The 16,717-nt window shown below is 50.2% G+C and overlaps 1 protein-coding gene across 4 annotated transcripts in view; it reads left to right on the plus strand.

Moving 5' to 3' along the window:
• The window catches only part of Atp9a (ATPase phospholipid transporting 9A (putative)), a 123,078-nt gene that overhangs the window by 35,789 nt on the left and 70,572 nt on the right, over positions 1–16,717 (plus strand). For all 4 annotated transcript variants that reach the window (XM_063248146.1, XM_063248147.1, XM_063248149.1 and 1 more), the window contains exons 5-7: positions 11,549–11,607; positions 12,714–12,765; positions 14,643–14,737. In XM_063248146.1, the coding sequence (XP_063104216.1) occupies positions 11,549–11,607; positions 12,714–12,765; positions 14,643–14,737 (206 nt within the window). The remainder of the gene's footprint in view (positions 1–11,548; positions 11,608–12,713; positions 12,766–14,642; positions 14,738–16,717) is intronic.

The raw sequence follows: 16,717 nt of genomic DNA on the forward strand, positions 1-16,717 counted from the left end.
ATGACCTCATGTTTGCCAAGCAGGTGCTTACACCACTGAGCTAAACCCCGGCACCACCCAGCTAATGCGGACTTCGTTTCCAACTCCGGTAGATTTTTAAGTTTGCATTTGGAATGAGAGAATGCTACATAAAGTCAGCTAATCTGTCTGAGGAAAGACACAATCCTGATTGTCCTCCTAAGATGACCAACCCCACAAGGGGATTAATACTGCTTTAGGAGAGGCCCTGAGGAATAAAGCTATGCCCTGCTCTCAGGAAGATGCAAATGCTGGAAGAGCTGAGATAGATGGATGCCTGAGGGACTTGACACCCAGCCAGGTTGAGTGGCTTTGCGGTAAGGGCTCCTTAGCTTCCAGACAGGCTCTTAGTCAGGGTTTCAAGGTTTTGAGTAGAATTTCCTTTCAGGAAAAAAATAAGGGTAGTATGTTTGGGCTCACACAGTTGAAGATTAGTGCATTCCATTTTTATGGTTGATGATCTTAAAAAATTAAAAGTTCCTTGAACAAGAGGAGACAGGAATTGGTATGCAAATGGGTTACTAGTGTAAAACTACTGTATTTAGGCATTTTGCCATGAAGGAATAAAAAGCACAAGCCAGTGCAGTCTTTGCAGAGACAGATGACTCCGGCTGTCATGTGGGTAGTCAAAAGATCCTTCAGAGGGTGCTTTTCTCTGGGGACGTATATATTAAATCCTCTCTTAAAAACATATTCTTACTATAACCTTTAGAATGCTTGGCAACCAACAAAAGCCTCACCAGCGAGGCCGGGGTGGATCTCTTTGGAGCTCAAGAAAAAGGGCCTTGGGTTCCATTCATCCCTCTATCCGGCTCACCCTTCTGTGGTTCCGTTCACATTGCAATGGCTTTTCCCGTGAATGATTTCTTTGCCCTCCCCTTCCCGGCTCCCGCTGCCCTCACTTGGCTTGGTTCTTGAAAAGATGCGAAGGAGAATTGGCAGATGGCTCCGCTATTAAAAACTTGTCTTCCTTGGTTGGTTCACCCTTTGTGGCCCAGGATCCCTATTGTCATGCGGATGCAGCAGTGGAGGGAAGCAGAGCGCAGTCCTGAATATTAACCCAGGCCCTCACTTTGCAGCTCATCTGGAAAGATCCACCCGACACTGCAGAAAGCACCGATACTTGATATGCTGGGGGGGGGGGGCAGTGGCCAGCCAGGCCGAGGACTGCAGGACGGAAGAGAAAGCAGGCCTTTTGACCCTACTGTTGAGTTAATATTTCCTCGAGGACAGCTTTCCACCAACATCCTCGTTTCGTAAGTTCAGAAGCAAAATGAAACGAGTATGCTTGTGTGTTCTGAAGGGCACTTTTCCGTTTTTATTGCGTGAAATCTTAGTGTGTATGTTTCTCCACTGTGTTGGGAGTTCACAATTTCAAGAAACAAAATACAGCCAGCAGCAGATCACAGGCCGCGGAAGTCATCTAACTTCTACATTGTTTTCTGATTAATAGTAACAGTAGAAGAACTAACTTTTTTTTTTTTTTTTTTTTTTGTCTTTTTCCTTTTTTATCGGTACCGGGGATCGAACTCACGACTGCCTGCTTTCAAGGCAGGCGCTTATGCCGCTGAGCTAAACCCCCAGCCCCTAACTTTTTCTTTTTTTAAGTTCTGTAATTTTTGTTTTTGGTACTGGGAATGTAACTCAGGACCTTGTGCTTACCAGGCAGGTGCTTAGGCCAACTGAACTAAATCCCCAGCCCGATTTTGTAATAATTTCTAACAAAGGTTGCAAAAATCATAGAAGGAACTCCTTAAAACAAGAAAAAAACGGAACTCTTGTAAGCCTTTCTCTCAGATGGACCTCGGTTGTTAATGTTGAGGACATAACCTACAAGGATTTTCTCCTTTCTGTGTACACACACACAGTTTCACAGGGTCATCACAGAACTAAGTTGCAGAGACAGTTTCTTTTTGTTCTTTTTTTGTTTTTCCATTTCAGTACTGGGGATTGAACCCAGGGACAACCTGCCACTGAGCTACACTGCCAGCCCTGGTTTAGTTTTTGAGGCCGGATCTTGCTAAGTTAACCAGGTTGGCCTTGAACTTGTGATCCTCCTGCCTCAGCCCTGGAGGTAGCTGAGATTGCAGGCCTGTGCCTTAGTGCCCAGCTGGCCAGAGTTCCTTTTTATCCCTAAACACTGCAGTGTTTAATTCTTATAGAAAGTTCCTCTTACATGACAGTGCAGTTATTATCGGCACCAGGAGGTTTCACACCACTATGGTACCACTGCTCTCACTTACAGTCCGTATGTTCTGCTGTTTGTCCTGGAAATGCCCTGTATGGATTTTTCTTCTGGTCAAATCTAGGACATTTATTTAGCTGTCCTCCCCCCTCGGCCGCCTCTAACCTGGCATAGCTCCTGGGTTTCCTTGTCCCACCGGACACTGAAATCGACACTTTTGAAGAGGACAGGCCAGTTGCAGGCCAGTCAGTCACTTGGTAATTCGTTCCCTGATATGTGTTTATCTGATACAGTCTCAAAGTTTGATTCATGACGTCCATTTCGGGTAGGAACTAATGGACTTGCAAAAGTGCCAGCGATCCAGATTCTTGCTGTGATATGGTTATGGTTTTAACTTATTAACTTGCAGATATTTCAGACTTGGTGGGGGACACGATTTGATTGTAAACAGCTGAACTAACAGGTTGGCTAATGAGGGACTCCTTCCCTGTGGGCCGGGAAGGCAGATGGCGGGTCTGCTGTTTGCTTGTTCTCCCCCAGGACTGAACCCAAGCCTCACAGTGCTGTTGCTAAGTCCCTGCCACCCAGCCAGCCTCTGTCAGGTTCCTTTTCCTTTTTTCCTCCTCCTCCTCCTCCTCTTTTTCTTCTTCTTTTTAAGAGTAGGAAGAATTTATTGGGAGAAAGAAAGGTCTTTCTTTCTCTCTTTTTTTTTTTTTGTCTTTTTGAGACAGGGTCTCATTGTGCAGTTCAGGCTGGCCTTGGGCTCACACTGTAGCCCATGTTGGTCTTGAACTTGGCGGTGATCCTCCTGCGTGCTGGGATTACAGAAGTGCACCCCCATGCCTGGCTTTGAAACAGGGTCTTGCTATGTCACTCAGGCTGGCCTCAAACTCACAGTGATCGTCCTGCCTCAGCTTCCTGAGTGCTGAGGTTACAGGTGTGTGCCACCATCCCTGGCTAGTTGTTCAAGTTTTTTAAAATAGTCTTACGTGAGTAGCTTTGACATGTGAGACACAAGGACGAAAAGATTTCTTTTTTTCATCCATTGCTAAAACCATAACTGAGACCCCTAAAATAAAAGAGGTAACGGCTCTCATTGGAGATGTGGCTAAGCGGGGGCGCAGCCGTGGTCATCCATACCCATGCTTATGTGAACGTCAGACCCCGCATCTACTCTGAGGAGTGAAGCCTGGCACTCTTGCATTTGTAACTCCGCGGTGGCCAGGGCTCAGCCCTCATGCGTGGACCGCAGGGGCTTGTAAGACTGCAGGCCTGTTACAGCGGATTCCGAGTCCAAAGCAGCCTCCCTGTGTAAGCAGACCAGCTGCTGAAAGCCGTGTCGGAGCAGTGCTTTCCCAGACAAGCATCGCCTTTCTTTGTACGTGAAACTCACTTTTGAAACAGCTGGGAGGCTTAAGAGTGGTTCTTAGAACTTTACGAGTTTTTTAATGGAGCTGTCTTCCCAGATCAGGAGCGGTCAGTGGCACCGGACAGAATGCCAAGAAGAGATCTTGAACTAGTAGCAAACCCAGCAAAACGTAGAGGTTTCCTCAGAAGATCTGGCCATTGCCCAGCCCTGGAAATAGATAGAAGAATGTGGTTAATCCCCAGTCCTGGGGAAAAGACAAGATCTGGGTTGGATCCGGAAAGACTAGTGAATGAATCTGTCTCTCTCTCTCACTCGCTCACGAACACGGTTCTTGGGGTTGAACCTGGGCACGCTGCTCCGCTGACCTGCAGCCCGTTTGCTGCTTGTTTGGAGGCAGGATCTCATTAAGTCCCCGTGGCCGCCTCGGCCTCCGGTGCTTGGGATTACAGGCTGGACCCCATAGCTGGCCAGGGTACTTCCGTGTATACTGCCATACGTCAGAGTTTGATTCGGGAGGGTGTCGTGTCCTGATAGAAGGTGGTCAGGGCCGTCACATTTGCGTTTTCACAAGATGAACTCGGTGGGCCTGCATACTGGAATGCCTTCCCGGATTCACTTCTGACCAAGGGCCAAACGAAGCAGCAGGTAATTAGCCTTGAAAGAGAGTGCAGACAGATGCGCTGTGAGCACAGTTGCCAAGGCTTCGTTTCTTCTAGCAGCATCTGGACAGATGGTGAACCATAAATCCCAGAGATCATGAGCCAAAGATCTGTGCCAAAGGAGAGGACCCCTCCTCCCCCGCACACTCCTGTGTATGCAAAGAAAACCAGCTTGCTGCTTTCTGGGCACAGCTCTTCCTGTGTGTTCCGCGGAGCTTGGCTCTGCTCCCCACTTAGGCTGCCAGCTGCAGCTGCCGCCAGGGGCCCCACCTCCCTGTGAAGACCCCAGCTCTCACTTTAATTCAGGCTCCACCCTGATCCTTCTCTGGGCTTGCAGTTCATATGACTACATTTGGAGCCTGGGGAGCCCTGTCCCCAGGCCTCCTATAGCTCTGTGCGCTCCTGACCACACGCAGCCTGTGAGTTTTGGGGGGCAGTTGGTTCCCCTGGAGCTGATGAGGGGTAGAACAGTGTGGGGGAGGTGTGTGTGTATATGGGGAATTACTGAGCTAACCTGAAGGGCTGTGTACATGTACATGAACGTGTACCGTTCAGTGTGAGTGAACCATGAGATGTGTTTCATGATTTTTTTTTTTAAGGAAGAGTCTCAGGGATGAACTTTTTGATGTTAAGGCTACTGCTCGTGGCGAGACCCCTCACTGGGCTGACTGTTAAGCCCCGCGCTCCTTTGTCATATCCACAGTATCTGCCTTTATGAGTCTTACTTAAAATATTGTGGCAAATACTGTCATATAGTTTCTCACAGATGTAAAGTTCCTTCAGGTCCACCAGGTTCAGGTTGGTTTTTTTTCTTCCCAAGTGCTGGATTTCACTTTTTTACAGATCACTGGTGAAAAACAACTCCACCAAACCCTCAAATTTCCCATGCAAATTGCACTATTATCTTGCACAAAAAGTTATTTCCTCCCCATCAGGGTGTCCGCTTACTGCGTTATTTTGGAGCACCGTAGCCTGTAAGACCATTTACATATTTATCGTAAAAGCCTCTGTCGAATATAAACTGGTTTCATTTGAACTGCAGGCTTCTTTTTTTTTTTTTTTAAATTTTTTTTTTTTTTTAAATTTTTTTTTTTTTTGTCTTTTTCATTTTTATCGGTACCAGGGATCGAACTCACGACTGCCTGCTTGCAAGGCAGGCACTTATGCCGCTGAGCTAAATCCCCAGCCCCTGAGCTAAATCCCCAGCCCACTGCAGGCTTCTTTTAAAGTCCTCGGTGTTTTAAACAAAAGCACCGGGGAGCGGTAGTGGTATTTATAACGTCCCCTTTCAACCCTGTGTCTGTTTTCAAGTAAGTCTTGGGCTCCGGGGAATGTGGAGACCTCTATTTGAATATGAAAATTTCAACTTTAAACCTCTGAACTCTGCCGGGTCTGCAGCCGTGTTTTAATGTCAGCCCCAGGAAATGTACACAGGGAGCAGAATTTACAACTCATCACTGTCACAGTTAGATTAGAGAGTGAGTTAAAGAGTCATACATTAACCAGGGTGAGCACATGGAGGCCGGGCTGCAGAGCTACAAAGGCAATCAGTGTCTTCGTGCACAATGAAAAATAGAAGTGTGTAGCTGGAGGTGTTTGGGGTCAGAAAATAGGCCCACACAGGCTAGCGCCCTGGAATTTATTTTAAAATTTTTTTGCCCCCCCCTTTTTTAAATCCCAGGCTGTTAGTGGTTTGGCCAAATTGTCATTTACTTGTTTCGACTCAAGGGAAACATCTGGTTTCTCCCTGCAGTGTAGACAAACTGCTCTTATTCTGAAGCCGTCACCCATGAAAGGCCTGGTTTGGGCTCAGCGGGTTTGCTTATGCAAGGCTCGGGTCCATCTCTGTAGAAATAAACAGTCCTAGGGATTGGAGGTTTGTTCCTCGCTATAAGAGGACCAGGAGTCGGCTTTCGTGAAGTGGTGTAAGCATAAAGGGGTGCATTTATTAGACGACATTTAAAGGGTTTGGGGTTTTTTTTTTTTTTTTTTTTTTTTTGGTACCAGCGATTGATCTTGAGACCTTGCCCTTGCCAGGCAGGCGCTGTGCTGCTGAGCGGCTGTGGCCCCTGCCCAACATTTAATGGTGTAAGATGTGGTGGGCAGAGAAGTCTTCGTGTGACTTCTGTGAAAGCCTCACACCCAGTGCTGTGGAATGGTTGAAACAGCCCTGGCGGCTGCGGACGGGCTCCCGGGATGGGCAGTGCTGGGGCCCGGGGCCCATGAAAACAGCTGTGCATCCAACCTGGGTGGCTGGGGGCGGTGAGATAAAAATAATTACAGCCGGAGCTTGGGAAGTGTCCGTACCAAGCACTGAGGAAGAGTCTGTATTTTTCTTCCAGTCCAATGGGTGTAGGAAGCGTTCCAGCTCTCCTTGGAGATCATGACAATCACTATGAAAGTGCTATTCTTTTTTCCTTTCTAGTGTACTTTGGAAGTTAGGAAGCTCTGCCAGACGGCTTCTCTGTGACTTGTAGTTTCTTCTTTGGGGAGAGGGCAGGGACATCCTAGCTTTCTTTTTCCTCACTTAGAGCATACACACAGCTCCCCCCCCCCCCATGAAGCCAGGTCCCAGACGCGGTCCCTGTCCCTGTCCCTCGGGTTGGGAAGTTCACATTTTCAGTCAGTGGGCTGGGTTGGTGGGGCCACACAGAAGTCTGGGGTGGGGGGTGGGAGTGTCTCTCTTTGTTGAAGCTGCAAAGCTGAGGCTCATTGCTCCCTCCAGTAATGTGCAAACCCTGGGGTGCAGTGGGAGAGGCCTGGCCATGGTGTGGCGCCCGCCCTGCATCCCTTGCGATGGATGGATCCGAGGCCAGCTTGATGACAGGTATGGTAGGAGTGACCATGTGCAGGATGGGCCTACCAGGCCGACTCTGCAACTGCTCTGCAGACACAGTGGATCCAAGGTTGTGGGGTTTTTTTTTGAGGTAGAGCAGATGGACAGAGGCAGAGTCTAGATGCATTGATTATAAGTCAGGACTGAGTTGCAGAAAGAGAAAAATCCAAACCTGCTCACTTACAAATTTTGGGCAAATTCTGTCTATATATTTTCTTATTTGAAAAAGCAGCCTTACGCTTGCTATAAAAAGGAATATGAAAAATTTTAGGAAATAATGTTTTTTTGTGAATTTGTTTCTATTGACTGGGACTTGGGGATGGGACTTAGGGGTGTCACTGTGGGGCACACCCACTCCCACCCCCCAGGGAATGTCCATTCTAATCCTCCTGGGAGTCCTCTGAAGCTTTTTCTTCTTTTTCTTGGCTCTGCCCCATTGCTAGCTGGCTCTTCTTTAGAAAAAATTTTCTCTTTTTCTTGGGAACACTCCTGGCTGCCTCTTTGGGTCACTAGCAGTTTCCTCCTTGGGTAAAGACTTCTTCAGGAGGCTGGGGATTTAGCTCAGCATAAGCGCCTGCCTTGCAAGCAGGCAATCGTGAGTTTGATCCCTAGTACCAACAAAAAAAAAAAAAAGACTTCTTCTTCTTGGGTGGGCTTGTGCTGCCACCAGCTGTCTCCTCCATATCACTATTAACCAACTCTTCCCTGGAAAAAAATTTCTTTTTCTTGGGTTTGAACATATGCAGATGGATCATCCTTTCCGTTCTGCTGAGGCACCCCTTGGAGTTTTTGCTGCTTTTTCTTTTTGGGTTTTTCCTGTGTCTCCTCGCGCTCCTCTGGAGTGCTGCTGCTGCTGTTTCTGAAGACGCCAGAGCGGCCGGTGCAGCCAGGCGCTGCTTCTCCTTCCTCAGGCACTGCTGCTCCTGTTTCTCCAGCTTCCTGGTGATTCCCGCAGCGGCTTCCTCTGCCTGGCAAAGCAAAGTGCTGAAGAGGCATGGAGTTCTGTGTCTCACTACAGTCTTTCTGGCTTTACTGGAGAAAATGATTAAAAAAAAAAATTTACGCCTGCCAGAGAAGGATCTGAATCTTGCACATCGCCAGCAAAGGGTCACTTCCAGGCCTTTCTGGAAGCCCCTACTGATTTTTCACAGTCTTGCGCCCATATAACCAGATCCACAGCCATTTGTTACTTAGCAGGAATTAAACCTGTGCTCTGCCTTGAGTTTGATTTTAAAAGTTGTGCCAGTGTCCTGAAGATCTGAGGCCAGGGGTGATTGCCTGAGTCACCCCAGCAGCATAAATGTCGGTAATAAAACCAAAGGCAGTGTGTAAATTTATGCTGGGGAAAGTTAGGGCAAGCGCAGGTGGAGGGAGACCTCGCCGGCGCCCAGAGCCTGCTTGAATTTACGATCTCTCTCCCTCCCTCTGCCTGGAAGCCCTCTTGCGCCTACCAAGCTGACTGTGCCTGCTGCCGCTACTGGTGCCCCCTAGTGGAGCAAGCAGAGAGGTTCAGGCAGCCAGAGTTGGGGTGTTGACCCTAACCCTCTCCCGCTGCTTGTTGGCTGATTTTGAAAAAAAATGTTATATTGTTGCCTAGGTGACTGTGTAGTTAGGCCCACTGGTTGCCGCTGTGTGAAACTTTTCTTGTTATTATTGTCTGATGCAACAGTGATTACACAGCATTCACATAGTGTTAGTTATAAGTAATCTAAAGATGACTTCAAGTATAACAGGAAATGCGTGGTTTTATGTGAATACTACACTGTTCTCTATCGGGTACGGAGCCACCTGTGGATTCTGCTATCTGTGGGGGTCTTGGACCAACCCCTAGTGCTGCCCACAGTCCACCATGTCCTGATGCTGGAGAGAGTGGTCTCCCAGGGTCCCAGCCTCCTGGCTGTTGGTGGTTCAGCACCTGCTTTATGGAAGCGCTCGATGCGGGTTTGTAGGGTGATGGTGCTTGCTGTGGGAGTTCCACAAGTCCTGGCAGCCTCCAGGGCCGGGCCGGCTGTCACACTGGCCGAGTGCTTCCTAGAGTCAGCGATGTTTGTGTGCAGACCTTTCAGTGCCCAGTGTAGTTACTGTTAGAGTGACCACATTTCATCAGATACAAAAGCCAGTTGGAATCAGACCCTCTGCGGCCTGTTACGGAGAGTTGTTTCAGTAGAAACGATCTCAGTGGTACAGTCTCTTGGTCTTAAATTATGTTCAAAGCATGGTCCATTGGGAGAAATTGTGAAAATTTGAGATTGTGCATTTAGATTATTTTTTGTTTTTCCCCCTCTGTACTGGGGGTGGAACCTAAGACCTTGCACATTTGAGGCCCCGAGCTGCACCCCCAGCCCCGCCTTTCTTTATGGAGTGAGAGAAGGGAGAGCTGGAAATTCTAAGTCCGAACGCCTGCTGTCTGTGGGGTGTGTGGAGGTGCTGGCGGGGTGGCAGGGCCCTGGGGCACGTGCTTGGGGGTTTTTACTTCATTTCTCCCTGAACACTGGTAAAGTCAATGCGCCCTGCTATGGACACCGATTGCTGGTGAAGAAGGCGTTCTGGGGTTTGCCCCCTTGCATGAGAACTTGACAGCCTGCGTCAAGGCCACGTGTGCGGCTGGCTTCTCCCCTGGACCTCCTGGCTCACTGCTCCCCCTCAATGTGATGCTTTTGGTCTTGTGTGGGGGGGTGTTCCAGCTCTCAGCCGGGTGCACGCCCCGCATACACCCATTGCTCCCCGTAACCGCTGTGTCCTTCACTTGGCCCATTCTGGCCGCCAGTCTGTTGCAGAGTTGGCTGACGCCCGCCGCTGACTCCCATCCTTGTTCATTGCTGTTCATCTCCTCTTTCCCTCACTCTGCTAGGATTTGCGTTCCGTGTTCCCCAGCCCTGAGAGCACTTGGCATACAGCGGGCATTGGGTAAATGAGGCTCGCCTGTTGCGTGAATAACCAAGGCCCCTCTGGGCCAGGAACTGTTCTAGGTCCTTTTTGGGAGTGGGGCAGCCCCACCTCTTGTGTATCTGGGCTCCCTGCACTGCTTCCTGTGTGTGTGTCCGGCTGTCGGGCCCCCCCGCTCCTGGGTGGCTGCCAAGGCCTGTTAGCCCTCTGTTTGTTTTTGCATGGCCTGAGCACTAAGCACTGTGTTTTGCCTCTCTCCGCGCCCCTCTCTCCTGTTACCAGGGACTGAACCTTCTGCCTTCACCATGAGCTGTCTCTCTAGCCCCTTTTTAACTCTTTATTAGAGACAGAGGCTTCTTAAGTAACTGAGTTAGCCAGACTAGGCTCAAGCTTGGGATCCTTCTGCCTCAGCCTCCAGAATGCTGGAATTACAGGTGTGCTACATGACACCCAGCTGGTCACTGTATTTTAAAATGTAAAACATACTCTTACGGAGGTTGGCTAGCCCTGCGGGGAGGGCAGGTGTTCAAAGGGTAGATGATGGTGCCTCTGACCAGCAAAACTTGAAGCATTCACTGGCTGGCCCTTACAGGACTTGCGGGTCTGTCTCCTGTAGGGCTGTGAGGACCTTCCTTCACTCTCAGCCCGGGGATATAATGTTTGGGGGCTGAGTGGAACCCACAGGTCTTTATGCCGTACTCTGGAGGCAGACGTGGATGTGAACTTGGTGTTGACCCGTTCTGACCCTCAGGCCTGGGTCGGTGGTGTGTCCTGAGCCTACCCCCCGCCCCGAAAACAGGAGCTGAGATTGCATCTCTCTCCCACTGTGGGGGTTGATCAAGGCCATCAGTCCCTGTACCTGTGTGGCACAGGATTTGTGCTTAGTGTTAGCTTTTATTGTTGGTGCAGATAAACATTCAGCAAAAATTGTGTAATCACATAAACCAAACTCTGTAACCATTGTAAACTAAATAATAAACCAGTCATTGTGGGTTAGCTTCTCGTTTTTTTTGCAAATTAATAGCTGACTTTTCCCATGGATTGGACTCTTAAATCTCTGCCTCCTTTTTTTGGAGACGGACTCACTTTGTAGTTTAGGCTGACCTCAAAACTCTAGGTGATCCTCCTGCCTCAGCCTTCTGAGTGCTGGGATTATAGGCGTGCACCAACATGCCCAGCCCTATTTTTTCTTTTGAGGCAGGATAAAGCGTCTTGAGGTGTAGTGGTCATTTCTTTCTTAAGACAAGGTCTGGATTTGTAGTCCAGGCTTGGCCTCCAACTCCCAGCCCTCATCCTCAGCCCCCCAAGTGCTGTGATTACAGGTGTGCACCACCGTGCCCAGTGCAGTGCTGGTTCAGAAACCCTAAATCCCTGTTACGAGCGATGCTTTCTTGGGGGCCTGAGGTAGCTCTGTGTGCTGTGCAGCTGGCCTGGATTGCAGCACAGTCTCCCCTGTGGGGGAAAGAGGGTAGAGCCAGAGGGCGCGGACACCCTCACACCTGGGAAAACCTCGCTGCCTCCAGGCTGCCGGCCTCCTGGGCGATGCACCAATCTGAAATGCCTGAGACATGACATATGGGCCTGTTGCTTTGCAGGGACGGTGAAGGTGAAGAGTTCCAACATCCAGGTGGGCGATCTCATCATCGTGGAGAAGGTGCGTGGGGCCTGGGGGCCTGGCCAGCGTGGACAGGTCCTGCCGCCCCTTCCCAGAGCCAGACGAAGTGTTGGTCCAATTCACCTTTGGAGCACTGCAGTTTCCGACTCCGATTTTGTGCCTGCCAACGACTTTATGGGGAACAGGGATGAACGTGGGAACGGTAGAGAGGCCCCTCGTGCATTTTCAGAAGGGCCGTGCTAGTGACCATGGCTTCAGCTGAGCCCCGCTTCTCCCCCTCCCCTGTGCATTTGGGAGGGTTGTGGGTGGGTGGGGAGGGGCTTAGGATGGTGTTTGGTTAGGAAAGTTTCCCATCCCACCTTGTTTGTGTGGGAATCGAGCTGTACCCTTCCACAAGGATTACGTCCCAGAACTCAGGGTTGACCTGAAGGCAAGGGAAACTTCAGAACCACACGTGATTCTGGATGTGATTATGGGCTCTTCTCTTCAAAGTTAAATGTGGTTGCTGTTGACTTCCATGTTTTTTGAGTTTGCTTGCTTGTTGGTGTGTCTTTGAAAATGACTCTTACTGCTTCTTACCACTGTGCTTTTTTTAAAAAATTAAAATCGCTCTAAAAGCTAAATACGGAGCTGGAGAATTGGTAGAAGCAGAGAATATGAATGTGAAGAGAACACGTCTTTCCATTTTTTTGAGACAAGGTCTCACTGTGTAGTGCAGGCTGGCCTTGAGCTCACTATGTAGCCTAGACTGACCTTGGACTCACAGCCGTCCTCCTGCCATGTTACCTCGGATGGGCTGCTGACTGCTGAGATCACAGGCGGGCTCCACCATGCCTGGCAAGCGTCTTGAGTGCCTGAGGGTCCTGGAAGGATGCTGGCTGCAGGGGCAGATTTACCCATGTCCCCTGGGTGGACTCTCAAGAGGCTGTTGTTGAATCTGCAATACCACCATCAGCTTCCTTCCCAGGTGGAATTTGAGTAGTTAGTAGGGTCCCAGAAGTGTGCAGGACTTTGCAGATTCAAAACACAATAACCGTCCCCCAAATTTGTCCTGGTCAAAGGCAGACATTTAGAAGAGGGGGGCGGCTGTGATTGCGCCCCATAGCAGCACAGCTATCACAGTAATGGTCTCCTTCTCCCCCCAGAACCAGCGGGTCCCGGCCGACATGATCTTCCTGAGGACATCCGAAAAAAATGGTAACCGTCTGAGACTTGGAAAATGATGTTTAACCTTTCAGGGGTGACTGGACAGAGTCGTCATTTATAAACGCAAGAGAAGTAGATGGCCACTTTGCAGCCGTGGAGATGAATGGAAAAGAGCTCGTAATAGTGTAGTCTTCTGCAAGTGCCCATGGCCTTGGCTTGCCCTCGGGGCCGCTGCGGCTCAGTTCCGGGAGTTGGTTCAGGAGGGTGTCTGACAGAGGGACTCTCTTTGGCATGGGACCAGGAGGCTGGCGAGGAGACTGGGCAGTATGGGGTTTGGGCAGAGGGGTAGGTACCTTTGGTGCCCTTTATATCTCAGTTTTGGAGGTCCTGGGAGTTAAACCCAGGGCCTTTGCACTGAGCTTGTCTCCAACTTTTGAGTCAGGGTCTTGTTAAGCTGCCATGTTACCTCGGATGGGCTCACTCTTGAAATCCTCCTGCCTCAGCCTCCCAGGGTGCTGGGGTCGCACGTGTATGCCACCACATCCAGCTACCCTTTGCTCTTGAGTGATGGGGCCTGTGCCTGTGGGTTAATTTGTCACCATAGCCCAGTTCCCAGAGAGACTGTCTCCAAGTCTCCTCTAAGACCCTTACCTGTTGCATTTATTTCCTGCCCTGCTTTTTTTGTTGTTGTATTTAAGCTGCTCTGAGAAAAGAAGCTGGTGTTTGTTTTGTTTCTTGCTTTGGCCTGTCTGGCCCAGTTGGAGGTATTTGAGCATCTGAAAAATTTACATTCCTAATCCTTTGGGGTTCTTGTGATTTGTTTTACTGTGAATTAAGGGAAGTTATGAATAACTTTTTATACTGATGACACTTTAATCAGGAGAGAAGGTAGAGGGCTCTAGGATAGAACAGACTTCCAAAGGCTGCAGGCTTGTTCTCAAATGAGTTCTGCAGTGGGCTTGGGGTGTGGGGTGCTGCGGCTCAGGGCCTTCTGCACCCCTCCCCGTCTTCACAGTCACAGAAGCACAGCTAGGAGCTGTCTCCTGCGGTGGTTCTCCAAGTGTCAGTGAGTCCGATATGTCACCTGCCCCGTGAAGTGCCAAGCTAATTCCATGGACTTGCATGTCACCTGGGGAAAGCTGTGACCCAGTGTAGCCTGAGTATCTGTTACCTGAACTGCTTGGGACCCACAGTGCTTCAGATTCTGGATTATTTGCAGTTTTGGAATATTTACCAGTACAGAGTGAGCTATCTTGGGGATGGGAGTGGAGTCTAAACCTGAATGAAATGTACTGATGTGTGTCTTGTGGCTGTCTTGTCCACGTAGGCTGCAGGTCCATTTATACAGCATTTTCAGTAATTGTGCATCTGTAACAAGGTGTCCTTCTTGTGACATCATGTTGGGCTTCAAGCACCCTTTAGATTTTGGGTTTCTGGGTTGGGGTTGCTCCCCCTGGGCTAGCAGCAGATGCCAACCGGCCCCTTCCCGAGTGTGGCCTGGCCCAGCTCTTTGGTCTTCCCAGAATTCCTGAAGATGGGGTTTTTCCTGTCAGTGTCTGCACACAAGCAAACCGCGGTGCAGACAGGAGATGGGACGCAGGGCCCCTGCCTGCTGTGGCCTCCAAGGCTGGACGCCCGCTGGGTTCCTGCAGCAAGCTTGTCAGCACTGCACCTCACCGTTTTGAGAGGAGGACACACTGGGCCGGCAGGGTCAGCTGCCCCAGGGTCTCTCAGCAGGTGACAGCGGGCAGAACTGGAAGCCAGATGTTTCTGACTGAGAAAGGGGAAGTGGAGGATTTATTTTCCTTTTGGGTCTCTGGCTGTGGACCGGCCCTTTTTACAAGGACCAGAGGAGGAGGGTCCCGAGGTGCCTGGGGAAGGACTCTTGGACTGCAGGTGACTGGGTGACGCCCCATCTCCCTCCACAGGCTCTTGCTTCTTGCGGACTGACCAGTTGGATGGGGAGACGGACTGGAAGCTGCGGCTGCCCGTGGCCTGCACACAGAGGCTCCCCACGGCCTCGGTGAGTAGCTGGGCAGAGCAGGTGCTCAGAGCTGGCTGCCCTGCCGGCCCCAAGGCATGCAGAGGAGAGGCAGGGCAGCTGGGGTCTGGGGGCCTTGGGGGCCTGAGAACCTGGAATGTTTCTCAGTTCCTATTTTGTTTTGTTTTGGTACTGGGGATAGAACTCATGACCTAGTGCTTGCCAGACAGGCGCTTATACCACTGAGCCAAAATCCCTGGCCCCTGGTTCCTATTTATGTGGCCTGGGAAATGTAGCCCCAGTGTGTGCAGGGAGCAGGTCCTTCCTTCAAGGGAGGCTCAGAAGCCTAAGATACCTGACTCCGTCAGAGCCTCCAGCAGCGTCCCCTCTTCCCAGAGCTGTCCTCAGCCCTGTGGAGCTGTCTGCTCCATTTGGGCTCCACCTCAGCAGTGACTCATGCTCTGCTGCTGGCCTCTTGGTCGAGAACACTTCTGCCTCGGGTCTTTCCCCTTGTTAAGTCCTCCCCTAGGGCCCCTCTCAGCCCATGTCTGCTGGCCAGACACCTGCAGTGTGTCATGCCTCGCCCACTGCGCCTACGCCACCCCTCTACAGACCAGGTCTGTGGCAGGCGCTGCCCAGTTGTCGCAAGGCACCGTGTTCGCCTCTGAGTCACAGGCATCCGTGCTGGCCATGCGAAAGAGTGGACAGGTGGGCACAGTGTACTGTAGAGGAGTTAACATAGCTGTAAGCCCGGCCACTGCACTCCTGAGCTGGCACAGCTCGGAGGAGGGGAAATGGCTCCCTCCCTGCTGCTAAGTTTTAAACCAGGAGCCTTAGGGCAGCGAGTTCTAGGTGCCATCCGGGGCCCCAGAAAGCATCATGCCTGTCATGTGGAGCTAAGCCAAGGACACAGCGTCTGTTTCGCCGGGGACCTGTGTCCTCCAGAAGCAGGGTTCTGGTGCCCAGTGGGACCAGAAGGGCTCTGCTCAGAGCCTAGAAAGGAAGATGCCAGCCAGTCCCGCAGCTTGTGTTCCTTGGAGGGCACTTTGTGGGCATTTCCGTTTGTCCTCATTTGGTCCGGGCCTGACCTGAGGTTCAGAGAAGGAAAAGATGAACGAGTCTGACTGTGGACAGACATTTTATTTTATGTTTAAATTAAATTTTCCTTTTTTTTGAGACTGTCTCACTATGTAGTTGGGACTGGACTTGAACTCACTATGTGGCCCAAACTGGCCTTGAACTTGCCACCACCACACCTGGCTGGGTATAGCATTTCAATGAACTTTTTAAGAAATTATATAAGTTAGCCATGGAGGTATACACCTATAGTTCCAGCACCCGAGAGGCTGAGCAGGGAGTCACAAGTTTGAGACCATTCTGGGCATGGAGTGTCTTCCAGGCCAGCCTGGACAGTGAGACCCTGCCTTAAAAAATTCTAGAAAAGCAGGCTGTATAAAACGATTACCTGAATAATACGAATACAAATACATTCTTGATTAAAACAAAACCATATATTCTGTATTGAAAGCTTGGAACAAAGTGAAGTTTGTCCCACATCTTCTCCTCCAAGGTCTCCGCGTCTGCCTAGAGGGGGTCATGTGAAGTAGGTGGAGGTCTTGCCAGATCTTTTTCTGTGCACTTACACGCTCACGTGCATGCGCACACCTGCACACAGATTTGTTTGGGGGTGGTGACTCCACACTACTGATTGCCCTGCATCTTTTCCCCCGGCCCATGCAGGGTGCTCCCTGACCACCTGACGTTTGCAAAAGCGAGTTCCATGAACCGCTCAGATTTCACGTGGGTGGTTCAGGAGGAGCGGAAAGCACAGCCTCATTCGTTCCTCTGTGTGTCTGCTTAGTACTATAAAATGTGGAAACCATAATGTATCCATTTCCTAGCTCTCAGTGTTCATGGGCAGTTTTATGTTTAGCGTTTTATTACCAGGAATCCTGGTCTTAAAAGTGAAGTTATCTAGGAAGAGCTTGCTTCCTTTTTCCCTACAAACGGTCTCTGCTTCGT

Source organism: Cavia porcellus, unplaced genomic scaffold (assembly GCF_034190915.1).
Source record: "Cavia porcellus strain 051 isolate PalLab524CR breed Dunkin Hartley unplaced genomic scaffold, mCavPor4.1 scaffold_5, whole genome shotgun sequence".
NCBI lineage: Eukaryota > Metazoa > Chordata > Mammalia > Rodentia > Caviidae > Cavia > Cavia porcellus.